This window comes from Cynocephalus volans, chromosome 2, assembly GCF_027409185.1.
Source record: "Cynocephalus volans isolate mCynVol1 chromosome 2, mCynVol1.pri, whole genome shotgun sequence".
Classification (NCBI taxonomy): Eukaryota; Metazoa; Chordata; class Mammalia; order Dermoptera; family Cynocephalidae; genus Cynocephalus; species Cynocephalus volans.
Genome location: NC_084461.1, coordinates 120,171,369 through 120,190,864, shown reverse-complemented (window position 1 = coordinate 120,190,864; position 19,496 = coordinate 120,171,369). Strand labels below are relative to the sequence as shown.

Here is a 19,496-nt window from a genome sequence, read left to right as displayed (position 1 = left end):
AGCAGTCAGAGAAGAGAAGGAGGTAAAGTGCATCCAGATTGGAAAAGATGAAGTCAAACTGTCCCTGTTTACAAATGACATGATCCTATACATCAGTCAACCTAAAGCCTCTACAAAAAAACTCTTGGGAGTTGATAAATGATTTCAGCAAAGTTGCAGGATACAAAATCAACACGCAAAAATCAGTAGCATTTCTATTCTCCAATAGTGAACATGCAGAAAGAGAAATCAAGAAAGCTAGCCCATTTACAATAGCCACCAAAAAATAAAATACTTAGGAATAGAGTTAACCAAGGATGTGAAAAATCTCTATAATGAGAACTACAAACCACTGCTGAGAGAAATTAAAGAGGACACAAGAAGATGGAAAGATATCCCATGTTCTTGGATTGGAGAATCAACATTGTGAAAATGTCCATATTACCCAAAGTGATATACAAATTCAATGCAATCGCCATCAAAATTCAAACAACATTTTTCTCAGAAATGGAAAAAGCTATACAGACATTTATATGGAATAACAAAAGACCATGCATAGGTAAAGCAATTCTGAGCAGAAAAAATAAAGATGGAGGTGTAACAGTACCTGACTTTAAACTATACTACAAAGATATAATAACCAAAACAGCATGGTACTGGCATAAAAACAGACACGCTGATCAATGGAATAGAATAGAGAATCTGGAAATCAACCCACACACCTGCAGCCATCTTATCTTTAACAAAGGCACCAAGCCTATACACTGGGGAAGAGACTGACTCTTCAGCAAATGGTGCTGTGATAACTGGAAATCCATATGCAGGAGAATGAAACTAGACCCATACCTCCCACCATATACCAAAATTAACTGAAAATGGATTAAAGAATTAAATATACACCCTGAAACGTTAAAACTTCTTAAAGAAGACATAGGAGAAACACTCCAGGAAGTGGGATTGGACACAGACATCATGAATACAACCGCAAAAGCACGGGCAACCAAAGGAAAAATAAGAAAATGGGATCATATCAAACTAAAAGCTTCTGCACACCCAATTAAAAAATGGGCAAAAGAGCTAAGCAGGCATTTCTCTAAGGAAGATATACAAATGGCCAACAGACATATGAAAAAATGCTCAACATCACTCAGCATCCGGGAAATGAAAATCAAAACCACACTGAGATACCACCTAACCCCAGTTAGGATGGCTAAAATCCAAAAGACTCTGAACGATAAATGCTGGCGAGGTTGCAGAGAAAAAGGAACTCTCATACATTCTTGGTGGGACTGCAAAATGGTGCAGCCTCTATGGAATATGTTATGGAGGTTCTTCAAACCATTGCAGATAGATCTACCATATGACCCAGCTATCCCACTGCTTAGAATATACCCAGAGGAATGGAAATCATCAAGTCCAAGGTATACCTGTTCCCCAATGTTCATCGCAGCACTCTTTACAATAGCCAAGAGTTGGAACCAGCCCGAATGTTCGTCATCGGATGAGTGGATACGGAAAATGTGGTACATCTACACAATGGAATACTACTCAGCTATAAAAACGAATGAAATACTGCCATTTGCAACAACATGGATGGACCTCGAGAGAATTATATTAAGTGAAACAAGTCAGGCACAGAAAGAGAAATACCACATGTTCTCACTTATTGGTGGGAGCTAAAAATTAATATATAAATTCACACACACACACACGCACACACAAAACCGGGGGGGGGGGAAAGAAGATATAACAACCACAATTACTTGAAGTTGATAGGACAAGCAAACAGAAAGGACATTGTTGGGGGGGGAGGGAGAAGGGAGGAGGTTTTGGTGATGGGGCGCAATAATCAGCCACAATGTATATTGACAAAATAAAATTAAAAAAAAAAAATAGCTTCTTCACAGCAAAAGAAAAAATTAACAGAGTTTCAAAAACAACCAACAGAGTGGGATAAAATATTTGCAAAATATACATCTGACAAAAGATTAATATCCAGAATATACAAGGAACTGAAACAACTTTACCACAAAAAAAAAAAAGCAACCCAATTATAAAATGGGCAAAAGACCTAAATAGGCATTTCTCTAAGGAAGATATACAAATGGCCAACAGACACATGAAAAAATGCTCAACATCACTCAGCATCCGGGAAATGCAAATCAAAACCACACTGAGATACCACCTAACCCCAGTGAGGATGGCTAAAATCCAAAAGACTCTGAACGATAAATGCTGGCGAGGTTGCAGAGAAAAAGGAACTCTCATACATTGTTGGTGGGACTGCAAAATGGTGCAGCCTCTATGGAAAATGCTATGGAGGTTCCTCAAACAACTGCAGATAGATCTACCATACGACCCAGTTATCCCACTGTTGGGAATATACTCAGAGGAATGGAAATCATCAAGTCAAAGGTATACCTGTTCCCCAATGTTCATCGCAGCACTCTTTACAATAGCCAAGAGTTGGAACCAGCCCAAATGTCCATCATCAGATGAGTGGATACGGAAAATGTGGTACATCTACACAATGGAATACTACTCAGCTATAAAAACGAATGAAATACTGCCATTTGCAACAACATGGATGGACCTCGAGAGAATTATATTAAGTGAAACAAGTCAGGCACAGAAAGAGAAATACCACATGTTCTCACTTATTGGTGGGAGCTAAAAATTAATATATAAATTCACACACACACACACGCACACACAAAACCGGGGGGGGGAAGAAGATATAACAACCACAATTACTTGAAGTTGATAGGACAAGCAAACAGAAAGGACATTGTTGGGGGGGGGGAGGGAGAAGGGAGGAGGTTTTGGTGATGGGGCGCAATAATCAGCCACAATGTATATCGACAAAATAAAATTTAAAAAAAAAAAAAAAAAGCTTCCGCACAGCAAAAGAAAAAATTAACAGAGTTTAAAAAACCACCAACAGAGTGGGATAAAATATTTGCAAAATATACATCTGACAAATATCCAGAATATACAAGGAACTGAAACAACTTTACCACAAAAAAAAAAAAAGCAACCCAATTATAAAATGGGCAAAAGACCTAAATAGGCATTTCTCTAAGGAAGATATACAAATGGCCAACAGACACATGAAAAAATGCTCAACATCACTCAGCATCCGGGAAATGCAAAAAAAACCACACTGAGATACCACCTAACCCCAGTTAGGATGGCTAATATCCAAAAGACTGTGAATGATAAATGCTGGCAAGGTTGCGGAGAAAAAGGAACTCTCATACATTGTTGGTGGGACTGCAAAATGGTGCAGCCTCTATGGAATATGGTATGGAGGTTCTTCAAACCATTGCAGATAGATCTACCATATGACCCAGCTATCCCACTGTTGAGAATATACCCAGAGGAATGGAAATCATCAAGTCCAAGGTATACCTGTTCCCCAATGTTCATCGCAGCACTCTTTACAATAGCCAAGAGTTGGAACCAGCCCGAATGTTCGTCATCGGATGAGTGGATATGGAAAATGTGGTACATCTACACAATGGAATACTACTCAGCTATAAAAACGAATGAAATACTGCCATTTGCAACAACATGGATGGACCTTGAGAGAATTATATTAAGTGAACCGAGTCAGGCACAGAAAGAGAAATACCACATGTTCTCACTTATTTGTGGGAGCTAAAAATAAATAAATACACAAATAAACTGGGAGGGCAGGGAAGAAGACACAACAATCACCATTCCTTGAAGTTGATACGACAAGCGAACAGATATGAGGTTGTTGGGAGGGAGGGGGGAGCAGGAGGGGAGAGGGAGGGTTCGGTAACGGGCCACAATAATCAACCATAATGTATATTGATAAAATTAAATTAAATTAAAAAAAAAAGAAAATAGACCATAAAAATAAATAAATAAATAAATAAGTAAAAAAAAGTTAGTGTTAGTGAAAGGATAGGCATATAGTTCTAGTAAACAGAATAGAGAGTACAGAAACAGACCTATACAAATGTGGTCAGTAATTTTTGACAGTTGTGCAAAAGCAACTCAATGGAGAAAGAATAATTTTTTCAACAAATAAAGCTGGAACAAATGAACATTATAGTGCATTAAAAGGTATCTCAGCGTATTCCTCATACCTTATACAATAATTAACACTGAATCTGTCATAGACCTAAATATAAAACCTAAACTGTGAGGGTACTTCAAAACATTCATGGAAAGATTCATATTATCTTTTAATTCCGTTTTTCCATGAATGTTTTGAAGTTCCCTCATATAAATTTATAGAGGAAAGCACAGGAGAATACATTTATGACCTTGTGTTAAGAAAAGGTATCTTAGTTATGCATAGCCAGAAAAGAAAAAATGATAAATTGGACTTCACCAAAATTTGAAAGTGTCTGCTCTTTGAAAGATACTGTTAAGAGAATGAGAAGACAAGCCACAGATTGAGAGAAAATATTTACAAATTTTCTCTCTTAAAAAAGAATTGTATCCAGAATATTTAAAGAACTCTCTAAACTCAATAATGAGAAGATAAGCAACTCATTTTTTTAATGGACAAAGTATTTGACATACATTTCATCAAAGAAGATACAAAGAGGGCAAGTAAGCACAAGAAAAGGTTCTCAGCATCATTAGCCATTACAGAATGCAAATTAAAACCACAATGAGATGCCTTGACACAGAAAGAAACTGACAGTACCAAGTACTGAGGGGAATATGGAGCAACTGGAACTCTCATAATCTGCTGGTAGTAATGTAAAATGGTACAGCCATTCCAGAAACAGATTGGCAGTTTCTTACAAAGTTAAACATACACTTACCATACACTCAGCAATCCCACTCTTAGGTATTAACTTTAAAGAAATAAACATATTCACACAAAAACTTGTACATGAATATTTGTAGCGGCTTTACTCATAATTGCCCAAAACTGGGAACAACCAAATGCTCTTCCGTCAGTGAATGAATAAACAAACTGTGGGACATCTATAGAATGGATATAAAATAAAAAGAAATTAACTACTGATGCATACAACAACATGAATAAATCTCAAAGACATTATACTGAGGGAAAGAAGCTGGACTCAAAAGGTTACATACAATATGATTTTATGTATAAGACATTCTGAAAAAGACAAACCTTGAGGGCCTCTTTCTATGCCCAGCACAGCCACTGCTCAAGGTCTCAAGAAGCACTGGAGCAGGCAACAGCTCCAAAGCACTGAAGTCTGGACAAATTGCCTGGTGTGTCTGTTCTTCATCCATTTACCAGTCCCCACAGCTAAAAGTGGCTTCCTCTTGCCACTTTTTTAAAGAACAGATTTGAGTGTGCCCTAATAGGAGATGAAGTAAAGAAGATCTGCACATAGTGGTTCACTGAGATGGATGGCAGGGACCACACTCATAAACCTACCCTGCTGGTTTTATGGATGTCAGCAGCATTGACAAAACCAGGGAGAACTTCCATCTGACCTATGGCACCAGGGGTTGCTTTGCTTCACCATATTACTCCTGAGGAGGCCAAATATAAATTGTGCAAAGTGAGAAAGATCTTTGCAGGCACAGAAGGAATCCTTTATCATGGTCATTATGCTCGCACTGCCCACTCCCCTGGTCACCTCAGCAAAGTGAGCAACACCATTCAGACTGAACTGGGGACTGGTAAGACTAGAGATTTCGCCAGGTTCAACACTGGTAACCCATGTGTGGTGACTGGTGGTGCTAACCTTAGAAGGACTGGTGCAACCATCAGAGATGCAGAGACGTGGACAGATTCAGGATATGATTTTGATATATGGGTTTGATCTGGAGTGTGAGAGAGAAGAATCAAGGGTTTCTCTGGCATTTTTGCTCTCCTCCTACCCACAGGCCAGTCTTGCTTTGACTCCAGTAATTAAAAATCACAAAGGGGCAAAATGTCAGGAGTTTGAAATCAATGATCAATGTGAGGTGGTAACAAAAATAAAAATTGCCATTTACAAGCTTTAATTGTATTACCAATTTTCATTTAAGTTTTCATTTTGTTATTTGTATTAAGTATTATTAACTATCGTAAGCATTTTACATTATTTTGGTATTGAATTCTCCAAATGATTGTATAATGTGTGTATTGGCACAGATGGAAAACTGAGATGAAGAAAAATTACATAGCTTGCTCAATTTCCCAATTTTACTGGCAAGTAGCAAATAGGAGTTTAGATGCCAGCTCCTTCTGATTTCAAAAGCTGTGCACTGACCTACTATACCGTAGAATCCATTAGGGATTAAAATATCCATATGCCTATCTATCCTTTATTTCCCTGAGTTAGTTGAGAGTCAGCCCCAAATGATCCTCTAGTTATTAGAGTGTGCTAAGTAGAAGAATACATGCTGCTCACCAAGAGGCAACAGGATGAGAGGTAAGAGAATAGAATTAGGGTCAGACCAACCCATTTTGGATATTGGCTCTACCCCTCAGTAGTTATATTGTCTTAGACAAGTTCACTGCTCTTACTCATTCAGCAAGTATTTACTGAATGCCTATCTTGCTCCAGGAAATGTTCTAGGATCTTAGGACACATTTGTAAACAAAATAGGAGAAAATCCTTACCCTCAAGAAGCTTACATTCCAATGGGGGACATGGACAATAAGTGCAATAAATAAGTAAAATACACAGTACATCAGATGGTCGTAAGTACTATGAAGAAAATTTTTTTAAAAAGCAGGGAAGGGTAATTGAGAGTAGAGGAGGACATTTAAGCAAAGACCTGGAGGAGCTGAGAGAGTTGTTTATGTAGATATCTGGGGAAAGAGCATTCCAAGCGAAGGGAATAGCCAGTGCAAAGGTCTGTTCCATGCCAAGTGTGTTTGAAGAATGGCAGGCGAGCCAGAGTAGCTGGAGTAGACTGAGTGAGGGGGAGAACCACAGGAAATAAAATCAGGAAGACAATGGAGAGGCTGGAGGCTAACATAGGCCAGAGTAAAGACTCCATTTTTACTTTCGATGGGGAGCCATTGGAGGGTTTGAGCAGAGCAGAGACATGATCTGACTACTTTCTCTAAATATCCCTCTGTCTGGTATATTGAGAATAGACTATAGAGAACCAGGACAGAGTCAGGGAGACCAATTAGGAGTCTCTTGGACTAGTCCAAGGAAGAGATGATGATGCTTGGACCAAGACAGAAATAGTGAAATTGGTCAGAGTATGGTTATATACAACAGGTAGAACTAGCTATCAAATTATATGTGGGTTATGAAAGGAAGATAAGAATCAAAAATAAATCTAAGGTTTTTTGTCTGGAACAACTGAAAGAATGGAGAAGACTAAAGAAGGTGAAAAAAGACTAGATCCAGAGTTAGTTTTACTAAGTTTGAAATGTCTATTAGACATCCAAGTGGAGATATCAAGTTGGCAATTGGATACCTGAATCTTGAATTCAGGGAAGAAGGCTGGGCTATAGATATACATTTTGGATTCATCAGCATATGGGTATTATTGGAAGCCATGACAGTAGACAAGATCACTGAGGCAATGAGTATACATAGATAAAAGGAGAATTGCAAAGACTGGACACATCTTTGGGCATTCCAAAATTAAGATGTAAGGAAGATAATAATGAATCACCAAATAATGCAAAAGTAGTCATTCAGGAAAAAGAAGAAAAAAAAAAAAGACCAAAGAGTATATATTATGCTGGAAACCAAGTGAAGAATTCATATCAAGGAGGAGGAAGGGATCAGCTATGTCAAAGCACTTGATAGTTCATGTAAGATGAAGACTGAGAAGACTGAAAACTAATGATTGAATTTAGCAACATGGAAGTCATTTGTGACCTTGGCAAGAACAGTCACAGTGGAGTCAGTGGGTATGAAAGCGTTATTGAACAGGACAAGAAAGAGTGCAAAGACTGCAATTGGAGACAATGAGTGTAAACAACTCTACTGAGGAGTTTTGCTATAAAATGGAACAGAAAACTGGAGTAGTAGAGTGGGGAATGGAGTCAAGAGAAATTTTTGTGTGTCTTTTTAAGACAAGAGAAATAACAGCATGTTTGTATGATGAGCCAGCAGGGAAAAGGAGAAACTGAAAATGCAAGAGAGAGAAAGGAAGATTGCAGGAGCCATGTCCTTGAGTAGGCATAGGAGGTTGATAACCAGTGCACAAGTGGAGGAGTTGGCCTTAGAGAAGATCAGGGGCAGTTCACCCATAGTAAGAAGAGGGAAAACAGAGTGCGTAACACAGATGATTGTGGTAGACACATTCAATAGTGTGAGCACAGGGAGCTTCTCTTCTGATGACTTCTATTTTCTTAATGAAGTAGGAAACAGGTCCTCATCTGAGAGTCGGGAGGGGGAGGAGGTGTTAGAAGACTGAGGAGAGGAAGAAGTGTTTGTTTAGGAGAGTGGGAGAGTGAACTGCCCAAGAGCACTAAGGACTACGTGAGGTTGGAAGTAGTGAGTTTACAGCAGGACTGATCAGTGTGGCTGTGTTCTCAGCCACATTTACTGTGCAGAGGCAGGACAAGAGTGGTGGAGAGTTAGACTCAACCAAGGTCAGGCTTTTATCCACTGAAGACAATGAAATAAGAGGGCAAGAAAATTAATGATATGTGCTAGGACGATTATGAAGATCGATTGATCATGAAATATAAGGTCATGTCTGCCAGGAGGGAGACACTGACCTAAAGGGAGTGAAAACCAGTGAATAGGAGGTATGGTCAATGGCTTATAGGTCTGGTAGAAGTGAAGAATCACTGAAGTTGGGGTCCAAGAGGCAGTGAACTAGAAAAATAGGATATGGTGGTTGAAGAGAGACTTGAATTCAGGCCACGGAGGATCTTCAGTTATTGGTAATAACTAAAAGAATGAGTGGCTGGGTTTGGGTTAAGGAGAAAGGCATTGGGAAAGCAGTTGTCAAGGAAGTGATACGGCAGGGTAATGGGAGAGTCATCTTCCTGGATATTGAAACCACCAAGAATAATAACAGAAATAGAGGTGGGAGAGTGACAGTGAGACAGGAGCTAAAATGTCCAATGAAGGTAAGAGAGTGACCCAGAGATCAGTGAAGAGAAGTGGATTCTGCCTGTTAGTTTATCTCTCTGAGTCTCAGTTTCCTCATCTGTAAGTTGGAAATGATGACAGTCCTACCATCACAGGTTTTTATAAGGATTGAGTAAAATAATGCAGGTAGAGCACTTGTCACCCATTGGGACTGGCAGACCTCAGTGTTCAGGAATATTTAAAATGTTTTTAAAAGACACCTGTGATGTTTTAGGGATGTGTCTCATCTACCTCCAACTACAGTGAGGAGTGTGTCTTGGAAAGCTCACTGAGATCAGGGTTGACCCAATAAATCATGATAATTCCTCGGAGATGTTCACCTATGGCTGTCTCTCTTACCATCCATGTGCATGTTACCTCCTTCTTCCTGGCAGGTCTGAATTCTCTCTATTCCTTCCAGCCATCTGCAGACACCAGAAGGCTTATTGCCTTCCAGCCTGAGTGTCTAGTATGGAGGCAAGAAACAAATCACCTGCTTTGGCTTCTTTGGTGCTTCCTGTTTTGACATCTGGCTGGCTGAAAGAGCTCAGGGAAGTGACAGTTTCTAATAAAGTGGCAGCTTCTGTTCTGAACTGTACTGAACTCAGACATGTGCAGAGGCTCTGGGCATACAGCCTGACTTGCTCGTAGCATGGGGAGCTGGGGCCAAGGGCTGGGTCATGCCCTTTCTACTTCCTCTCCTGTACCCATCCATGCATTCAGCTGTAGGCAGGAGTTTCCACCAAGAGATGAGGTGTGGTCTAGCAAACAGGACAATTTCTGTTTTACGAGGAACAGGCAATAATAGTCAGAGACTCCTTGTTCTCAAGAAAGGGACAATAAAATCGATATGGTGGGGGCCAGAGATGCTGGGAATGTGAGTTACAACAGAGGGGCTTCCAGAGTTGAATGGGTCCATGTGGTGAGGTGACCCACCATGTCCATTTGCTGAGCCCAGTGTACCTTGAGCCTCCCACCACCAGCTCATCAGGGCTCTGCAGAATATCTTAGCCAGGACAAGCTCTGAGCAAGTTCTACTTAGCATTTGCTCCTGTGCAACTCTGAGCGTGGATCTTCAGTGTCCTCCACCCCCACATGACTCAGAGGACACATTTGCCTTGTTCACTGCTAATTTTTAACTGTCTGGTACATAGTAGGTCTTCAGAAATGAATGAATGAATGGTAGATGGGTGAGTGCTAGGGACAGAAGAGCCCAGAACACAGCTTTTCATGTCACCAACCAGCTCTGTGCAGGTGCTAGATGCCAAAACCTGAAACACTCCAAGTATCTTACTTTAATATTATTCCATGACAATCTGCCTGAGCTGAGCAGTCATTTGTCTACCTCAAATTTTCCAAAACTCCCTTCCTCTACCTAAATTATATATAAAAATCAAGAGTGGCCTCTCTCATCTGAAAGTATTTTCTTGATCCTCTTCCTTTTCCCAGCAAACAAGCATTTACTTACTTCTTTCTCTAATGCTAAGTGACATTTTGATGCAGCAGTCCTGGAAGGAGACAAGAATCATTAACTCAGAAAAATGGCTGAGCTCCTCAGTTTGCCAGACTCCCACCTATTTGCTGAGAAATCCAGGTTCTGGAAAAGCAACCCTGCACTCCTGTTTGCCAACTATTTTCCAGTCTGAGGGTTGTTGACATGGATCAACATGGAAGGTGACATTTGGCTCTTGTATAGTTTCTGAGTAGCTTCTTTTCAACTAAGAAACCAACAAGGAGGCCTCTAGGGGGAAATATTTGGGGGGAGCAATGGTATGAGGGTGACATGACACAATTTTTTGTCTGACATTTTGGATCATTATCTGCAATTTAAACAGTCTGTTGCGGGGACGGGGAAGTTGGCATGTCACTAGGAAAGGAAGTCAGCCTCTCAAAGACACTTAGACAGGTATACCTAGGGAAAGGAAGAAAGAAATTCTTTAAAAACTCATTAAGAAAACAAAACAACAATAACAAAAGGGTCAAGACATGAAAATGTTTATTCAATAGGCAGGTAATTTAAGAAGCCGTGATTTGCCATACAAAAGAATTTGTAATAAAAAAAGATCCTGTAAGATTTAAATTAAATTTGATTTTTAAATTTGTAATTTACAAGCAGGTTTTCCAGCATATTAAAAAAGGAAAAAAAGCACACCTGTGTACATTTTTTTCCAATTTTAGCATCCCAGCCATATCTTCCCGGTAAACATACTGTGTGGAGGAGTCACCAATACAGTTTGGTGTAAATAAGTGAAGTGTTATTTCCATCAGCCTTAAAAGTTCATGTCCTTATTACTCCTCCCTCAGATTGGGCTCAGAATTGGGCACGAAGAGCTGCTGCTTTGAAAGAGCCCGGGATGGGCTGTGGCAGACATCTAAATCACTTAGGGAGCAAGGTTAAAGGAAAATTCCTGGGTCCCATCCCCAGGAATTCTAATTCAGTAAGTCTGGAGTGGGGCCTGGGAATCTGCAACTTCAGCATGTACACATGGTGACTCTGATGCAGGTGACCCTGACAAGTACTGGCTTAGAAGATGTCCTCTAGGTTGTGTATCAAGAGACATTGCCCTGCCTTCTGGATTCAGCAAACCCCTTCGTTCCATGTGCTCCGTAAGCTCACACGTGGTGGACGGTTGCTGATCAACACTGCTGTGCTGGGATAGCCGATCTGTGGGGTTCGGTGTGATACACCCCTGATTTCTCTTTATTCTGTTAGAACGATTACAGGAAGTTATCTATGCAATGCAAGGATTTTGTGGTGGGCGTGCTGGACCTGTGCCGAGATACAGAAGAGGTGGAAGCGATTTTAAATGGTGATGTGAACTTCCAAGTCTGGTCCGACCACCACCGTCCAAGTCTGAGCAGGATCAAACTCGCCATTAAATACGAAGTCAAAAAGGTAAGCTTCCCCACCTCTCTTGGCCTTCCTGCCTCACCTCACCTCACCTCACCTAGCAGAGCGGCTGGCCTAGCCTTGTGCTCATGCATTTTTCATGTTCCCACAAAGTGACTGGTAATACCCGACTTCTCTCCAGACACGGAACTGACAGCCTTGCAGGGCTGCTCAGAGCCCCTCTCACCATCCCCTCCCACCTCAACTCCCAGCCCACCAGGAGAGAAAGAGGAATCTTGATAGCCAGCCCATGTGCGGGCCTCGAGCCTGGAAAATAGATGAGGAGATGCTCAGCCCCCAAACCACTGGCTGGGACAAGCCAATTCCCAAGTCTTCATGAGAAACACGTTATAAGTCAGGTCTTTCAATACTATTTATTGAGCTTTCCTTGTGTGCCTGGGGAGTAGTTGTGTAGAAAATATTTTGCTGCAGAGGGTTTGTGGGGTCCATGGTCCTGGGGGCCTAGAGTAATTTCACACCAAAAGCATGTGAAAGCCCTAAGCAGGAAGCTCCAGTAGATTTTCCCAAGAGTAAGCTCATCCTACCTCCTCAATAAACATCAAGGTGTCTTTAATGGCCATTGTCACCCAGTGGCCTTCAGACCTATACTGGCTGATCAGATTGAGGTCCTAAGGAACAAAAGTCACATATTTCCACTTTGGATGTACTCTGGATTCCTTAGAATCTGCTCTTTTGTTAGATGATATCATTCAGCCTGATGAAAAATGGAGAGCTCCAAAGATCCACAGGTTTAAATATCAATGTGCTTTCCATGTAAGCAAAGCAACTGATCAGCCTTTGAAGGTTTTTATTTTTTCCAGCTATTTTGCATGCTCAAAACTGAATGGCAATATTAATGCCTGCAATTGGCCTCTGGGCATTTTTCCTCTTTCCTGGTTGTTTTAATTTGTGTGGGGCAACCCAGCCATCCTAGGGAGAGCTCCCAAGTTTCATAAAAATCTTCCTGCCCTTTTACTTTAATAATAATCACACACTGTAAGAAAAATAGCTTTTTTCTAAGACTCTGAGTCCCAAAGATAAAATTAATGAACCATGAGAATGGTGGCCTTAAAGATTAATATTAGAAAGCATAGAGTTGGTGGAGGGTTGGGGGGAGTCAGGTTGTAGTTTCAAGTACAATCCTATTTTCTTAGCTCAGGGGAACTCATTTTTTCCCCATCCCAAGAGCTCACTGAGACTTTTCACCAAAGTACAGCAATCACTTCCTGAAGTTGCTGAGAGATCATGCCCTTGGGGTTCAAACAAATACTGCAGTCAAGGCTATTTGGCAACAGCAAAGATAAGCTTGAGTCTCCAGGACTACAAACATTTTCTTCCTTCCCCAAGCCAGAATATCTTCCTGCCTCCCAGCACAGTGTGAAAGTGAAGATGTCTTTGAAAATACAAAGAACAGGAGATCTTTGGCATTTGCAGATTTACATTCACAGTTTTGGCTATTCATGAGCAATTCCAACAGTCTGTGGCATTGTAGGCATTGACCATTCTTCTGAAACATAAATTTAAACTTCCTAGCAAAACTGTCATTGAGAGTAGAGAAGTCAGAAGTCTGGCCACCTCCTAATAGGTCCATGTTCTTTCTCATTGTCAATTACCAAGTACAAATTGGCCTTGGTAATGAATAAGAAAAAGTGAAACCCTCCATGAGCATGATGGTTTGGGTCAGAATAAAAAGGTTTCATGAAGGATATTATTTGCTCTAGTGGTATTTGCCAATTAGGGAAGCCATAAAGGTCTCAGAAAATATCCATCATGAATGTCAAGTGTCTGCTGCAGTCCATAGGTAGGAAAATAATAAATGACCTGCATAAAATGCCAACCTTGCTCATTTCAAAAACCTCCAGTGGATAAATTCTCTTAAACCATGCATGCCATCAGGTGACAGCAGACAAACTCATCGCTTTCCTTGACATTTATTCTACCATGAATTACTGGTGAAAATACCTATAGCAAGAAGCCTTATTAATATCATAATGGATATCCATTTCAATTTATGAACTTTAGCAAGCTTGGATGAGCACAATCTAACCCTAGGTATTTTAGTGTGTGTGTGTATGTGTGTGTACACACACACACATACACACACACACACACACACACACACTTGAGGCTGGAGTATAAAACCATAAAAAATTCCCAAGGTTCTGCCCACATGATGTCAAATAAACTCATTAATTCAGTGATAAAAACAAACTAGTTGTTCTTCACAGTTCCTATGGGCTGCTAACAGACATTACTTTAAAAAAAAGTTTTCATGTTCAAATAAATTTGGAGACCTCAAATTAAACATAATCAAACATATTTCTTTGTTAAGAGACATTATAGAGCCTTTAATACACATCACTACTGTAAAAGAAGAAGGGTACAATATGTATTACTTGACCACAGAACTCTATTTCTAATGGCAAAACTAGCTTTCCATGTATCGGTCTTTCGGAAACTCTAATATAGAATCAGCCGATACGTCTATGAAATGGCTGGATCTGAATGATGCGGGTGCTGCTCTATGGCTGGTACTGTACCCTGGATCATGTCTCCATGTTTCTTGGGACTCCAGGGATCCTTCTATCCCCAGAGACATTCCCTAGCTTGTCTTTTGTTATCTCCCCAGAGAATGCTAGAAATGTCCCCTTCGGTAAAGACATCATCCGTATTACCCAAAAATCCTCCCGCAAAAGATCAAAGGCCTTGTAAGGATGGTTGTTCTCTATGACTTTTGCCTTAAGAGGGTAACTCAGCCTCCCCAGTAACACAAGTGGATGTACCATCTGAAATGTTAAACATGGTGTTTAGGAGAAGTGGCTAAAAGGGTGCCCACTGGTGTCAATCTTGTGTCTAACCACTTATTAACAGGGTCACTTGAGCAAGTCACTTAGCCTCTCTGTGTCTCATTTTCCTCATCAATAAAGTTGGAATAATAATGCCTATTTCATAGGGTTATGATGAGAATCACACTCCAGACTCTGAGTATGAATGATACAGTATTAACACACACATTGAGCTGGATTATAGTCAATGCCCACATTACATTAGGACATTTCTGTGACCCACCTCAGTCCATCCCAGCCCTTTTGGGCCACAGTGCCTTCAGAAGCAAAGCTTGCCTCATGAAGAAGCAGGAATAAGACCCTCTCGTCCATTCTGAGTCACATTGAAGCTCAGGAGCAACTCTGCCTGTGCCCCGCAGCTAAAGGAAACAATCCCTCCAGCTTTGGTTTGCAGCCCCTCTATATACACTGGCTTTGGCCTTCTCCTGCAGGGCCATTTTTGGTAATGGATACCTTACTGTCTTCTCTATCTCTCGCTGTCTCTGTCCCCAGGGAATCATGCCTTAACATCCTTCTCAAGGGCCCTCTTCTCTGCCACATATCAATCCTAAATAAATACTTAGAGGGCTTCCAGCCTCACCCACTAGGAGGACACAACCAGTCTCTGAATGCCAGGTTAGGCTCAGCTGGGCCCAGGCTGCACACGTAAAGGGAAACCAGTGTCTGATGTGTGGTGAGTGCTCAGTGACCAGTCACAGAGATGCAGACACAGTCCTTGATGCCCTATCCAACTTGTTTAATGGAAGACACACTCGTATCCCTCCCTCTCTCTCCTCCTCATTGCTTCATCATCCCTGGGCTTACAGGAATGATCTTTTCCCTTCCTTCCCCTATGCCATCTCTTCTTTCTTCCTGACTCCAGTCTTCCTTAGTGAGGACCAGGTGAATCTCCTACTCACTGCAAGAGAACTTTGTGGGCATCAGTCCTCTAGGCTCAGTTGCCAAAGGATAGGGGGGCAGAGGCCAAGAAAGTACTGTTTTACCTGATAGAGGCCTTAACTCCACCTGTAAAGCTGATGGAGCCTCTTTTGGATATAACTAAGCAAAATCCTGCTACTGAAAAAAAAAGAAAACACATAAATATTTTTTTCCAAAATATATTACTCCCATTGCAGAAAGCATGTCTATTATCAGGCACTATGGCAGTATCACCAACAAGGATAATTAGTTCTATCTGATAAGTTGTTTTAGCCACCACCTATGAGCTCTGCAGACATGAGCTCACCCTGCCAGGGAACTTGAGGAGAGTTAGATACAGGCTTGCCCTCAAACAGCTATCAATCTATGGGTGAGATGGGACAGATATCCCATGACTAAAACACCAGCAGACTCTGCACAGGGCACAGTCCCTTAAGTACTTCACTAGCTGAACAAAGTAGAAGTCACAGCTATGACCTCTTTCAGACCTCCAAGTGGCCCCAGTTCTACCATCCTGGGATGCAGCTTCATTCGGAGGACTCTGATTATGATGTAAGCTGTATTTCTTTCCAATTGATGAGACCCCCACTCTCCTCAAAAATCAGTTCCTCCTGTGCCTTCCAGACCTTGGAACTTTGAAGGTGCCTTTTCTGGCTCTGCCAAGCTCTTTGGTTCATTCCTGACTCAGAAAGCTAGTGTCACATGAAATCAAGACCTCAGGCAGGACCATGAGGAGGAGAGGAAGAATATAGAGGGTAGGGAGGACTCTTATTAGCTCTATCTCAGTAACATGGTTCCCTTTTTCTTCACACTGCTATATCACGGAAGGAGTATCCTCTATGATTTTCATCCATTTACTCACTCATCACTTAACAAACACTCACATATCACCAGCTCTGTGCTGAGCACTGGGAATACTGAGAAGACCAAGACACAGGCCTCACCCTTGAGGGGCTCATGTGGCAATTGAGAGAGTGTGTGAGCAAAGGGTCACAGTCCTGTCTGAGCAGGTGCACAGGAGTGAGAAGAGGCAGCACGGAGGCCAAAGGAAGCATTGGCCAGTGCCATTGGGGACCTGAGCTAAATAAAGTTCCCCAGAAGCAAAGATGCTTATGGTGGAGCTTAAGGGATGAGAGGTGCCAGATGGGATGGCAGTTTAGGCAGAAAGGTGAAAGGAAAAGCCAGATCCAACAGACTCAAGAGAAAGAAAGGCATGATCAGATAACATGTTCGAAGGGGGATGGGTGTTTCCCTATGGTCATGACATTGTGGGGAAAGAAACAGGTTGGAAAGCTTGCCACGAACCAGGTCCTTGAGGGGATTGTATGTCATGAGTAGGCACTTGAGCTTTATACTGGTAGTGCTGACTACCCAGTAGAACTTTCTGCAATAATGGAAATGTTCTGTTTTCTACTGTCTAATATGGTAGCCACTAACCTCATGTGGCTAATTAGCATTTTAAATGTGGCTAGTGTGATTATGGAGCCAAATTCTTAGTATTTTAAAAAATTAATTTAAATTTCAGTAGCCACATTTGGCCAGTGGTTACCTAATTGGACAGCATAGCTATACACTTTTATTGATGCATTCAACAAGATTTTTAAGTGACTCCAAAGTGTGCTTTGCTAATCACTGGGGATGTGGTAGTGAATGTAAATGTCATGATCTCAGCCATCAGAGGGAAGACAGGCATGAATCAAAACATTAGACAAATACCCTGTAATGTTGCAATCGTAGTATGTGCTATGAAGGAGAGGAACAGGAAATTATGAGAACTTCTAAAGGTAGATGTGACCTAAGCAGGCAGGTCAATGAAGGTTCTCTGGGGAGCTAATTCTTGCTCTTAGAGCTAAAGAATGAGAAAAGTTAACCAGAGAGGGAAGGCATTTCTGGCAGACAGGACATGTTCAAAGGCCCTGTGGCGAGAAGAAATTTAACATATAGGAGGAACTGAAAGAAGGTGAATATGGCCAAGTTAGAGGGCATGAGGAAAAGTAGGGAGTGGGATGAGTCTAAACAAGCCAGTGGGGACAGACCAGGCAGAACCCTTGTAGACCACACTAAAGGATTCTATCTTTCTTTTTTTTCTTTTTCTTTTTTTTAGTTGAAGATGGGAATTTTATTTATTTATTTATTTTTCATTTACACTTTATTTTTTATTTTTTAATTATCTTTTCATTCTAATTTTCTAATTTGTTATACATACATGTGGGTGCAAAGTTTATTTTCAATAGTTATGTACAATGTGTGATGGTTAGATCAGTATAGTTAGCTTAACCGTCATTACAATACACAATCATTCTTTGTGTCTGTTAACCAATTCCTCATTAGTTCCCCTCCCTTTCCCCCTCCCCTCCCTTTTTCCACCTCTAGTAACCATGGTTCTTTTCTCTCTTTCTAAAAGTTCAGTGTATTACTGTGATTGCTGTTTCCTTCTTTCTCTCTCTCTGTCTCTCTTTATTGTTTATTTATGGATTCAGCTCCCAGTCATGAGTGAGAACATGCAGTACTTTTCTTTCTGTACCAGGGTTGTTTCACTTCGCATAAATTTCTCCAGGCTCATCCACGTTGCTGCAAATGGCAGAATTTCATTCTTTTTTATGGCTGAGTAGTATTCCATTGTGTATACACACCACAATTTCCTTATCCAGTCATCCATCAATGGACATTTAGGTTGATTCCATCGCCTGGCTATTGTAAATAGAGCTGTGATAACCATGGGAATACAGGTATCCCTTTGACATGATGATTTCTAGTCCTCTGGATATATCCCCAGTAGTGGGATTGCTGGATCATATGGTAGTTATATCTGTAGCTGACTGAGGAACCTCCATATTGTTTTCCATAATGGCTGTACTAATTTACAGTCCCACCAACAGTGCAGAAGGGTTCCCCTTTTGCCACATCCTTGTCAACATTTGTTATTCTCTGTCTTTTTTATAATAGCCAGTATGACTGGGGTGAGGTACTATCTCAAAGTGGGGTTATTTTTCTTTCTTTCTTTTTTTTTTTTTTTTCTTAAGGACAATAGGAATACATTGGAGGACTTTAATCGGGACTGGTTGCAAAGATTAGGGTAGATGAACAGACAGCTTTTCCTCTGAGAAAGGCTAGAAGGCAAAAAAGGGTGGGTATGAATGCAGCGTATCTGTTGGGTGAAAGGAACAGGATATTAGTCAGCTTATGCTGTATCAACAAACAAAACCAAAGTTGCAGTGGCTTTTAACAAAAGAAAGTTGATTTATTGCTCATCCTATTTCCATCTTGGAACTGAATTCACTCAGGAACCCGGGCTGATGGAATAGCCACTATCTCAAATGTTTCTACCATGCCAGAGGGAAATTCACTTCCAGAGAGTCTCACTCTAGCAATTTCATGCTTTTACCTGGAAGCGACACACAGTGTTTCTACTTGCAACTCATTGCAAAAAATCATTCATCCACCCCATCACAAGAAGGATCAGGAACTGTAATCCTACCACGTGTTTGAAAAAACAGAGCTATTTGGCAAACAGTGCTAATGATAACGACAGAAGAAAAGTTGAGGGAATTCACATTGATAGCTTCAACTTCTCTGTACATAGGAAGCAGAATTATCCTTTGTGATAGAAAGCTGTTTTAAAAAATGTTTTGGAATAATTCTGTAGGAGATGGGAAAGGGAGCTAAACAATAGATCCAATAGCCCAGCCAAGACAGGGGATTGTAAATTATTTGGCAAGTCTACATCCTTAATAAAAATGAAAGATCTCCACAATGGATGGTAACACATCAAACCAGTGCCCTCCATAAACCTCGATGCCCTGCTATCAACTTCGTATCGAGATTCATTCATAGATATGGGTGTAGAAGCACACA

The 19,496-nt window shown here is 40.9% G+C and overlaps 1 protein-coding gene across 1 annotated transcript in view; it reads left to right on the top strand.

Moving 5' to 3' along the window:
* The window catches only part of TRPC7 (transient receptor potential cation channel subfamily C member 7), a 162,302-nt gene that overhangs the window by 49,833 nt on the left and 92,973 nt on the right, over positions 1-19,496 (top strand). Inside the window, exon 4 of the mRNA XM_063087636.1 lies at positions 11,701-11,883. Coding sequence (XP_062943706.1) covers positions 11,701-11,883 — 183 coding nt within the window. The remainder of the gene's footprint in view (positions 1-11,700; positions 11,884-19,496) is intronic.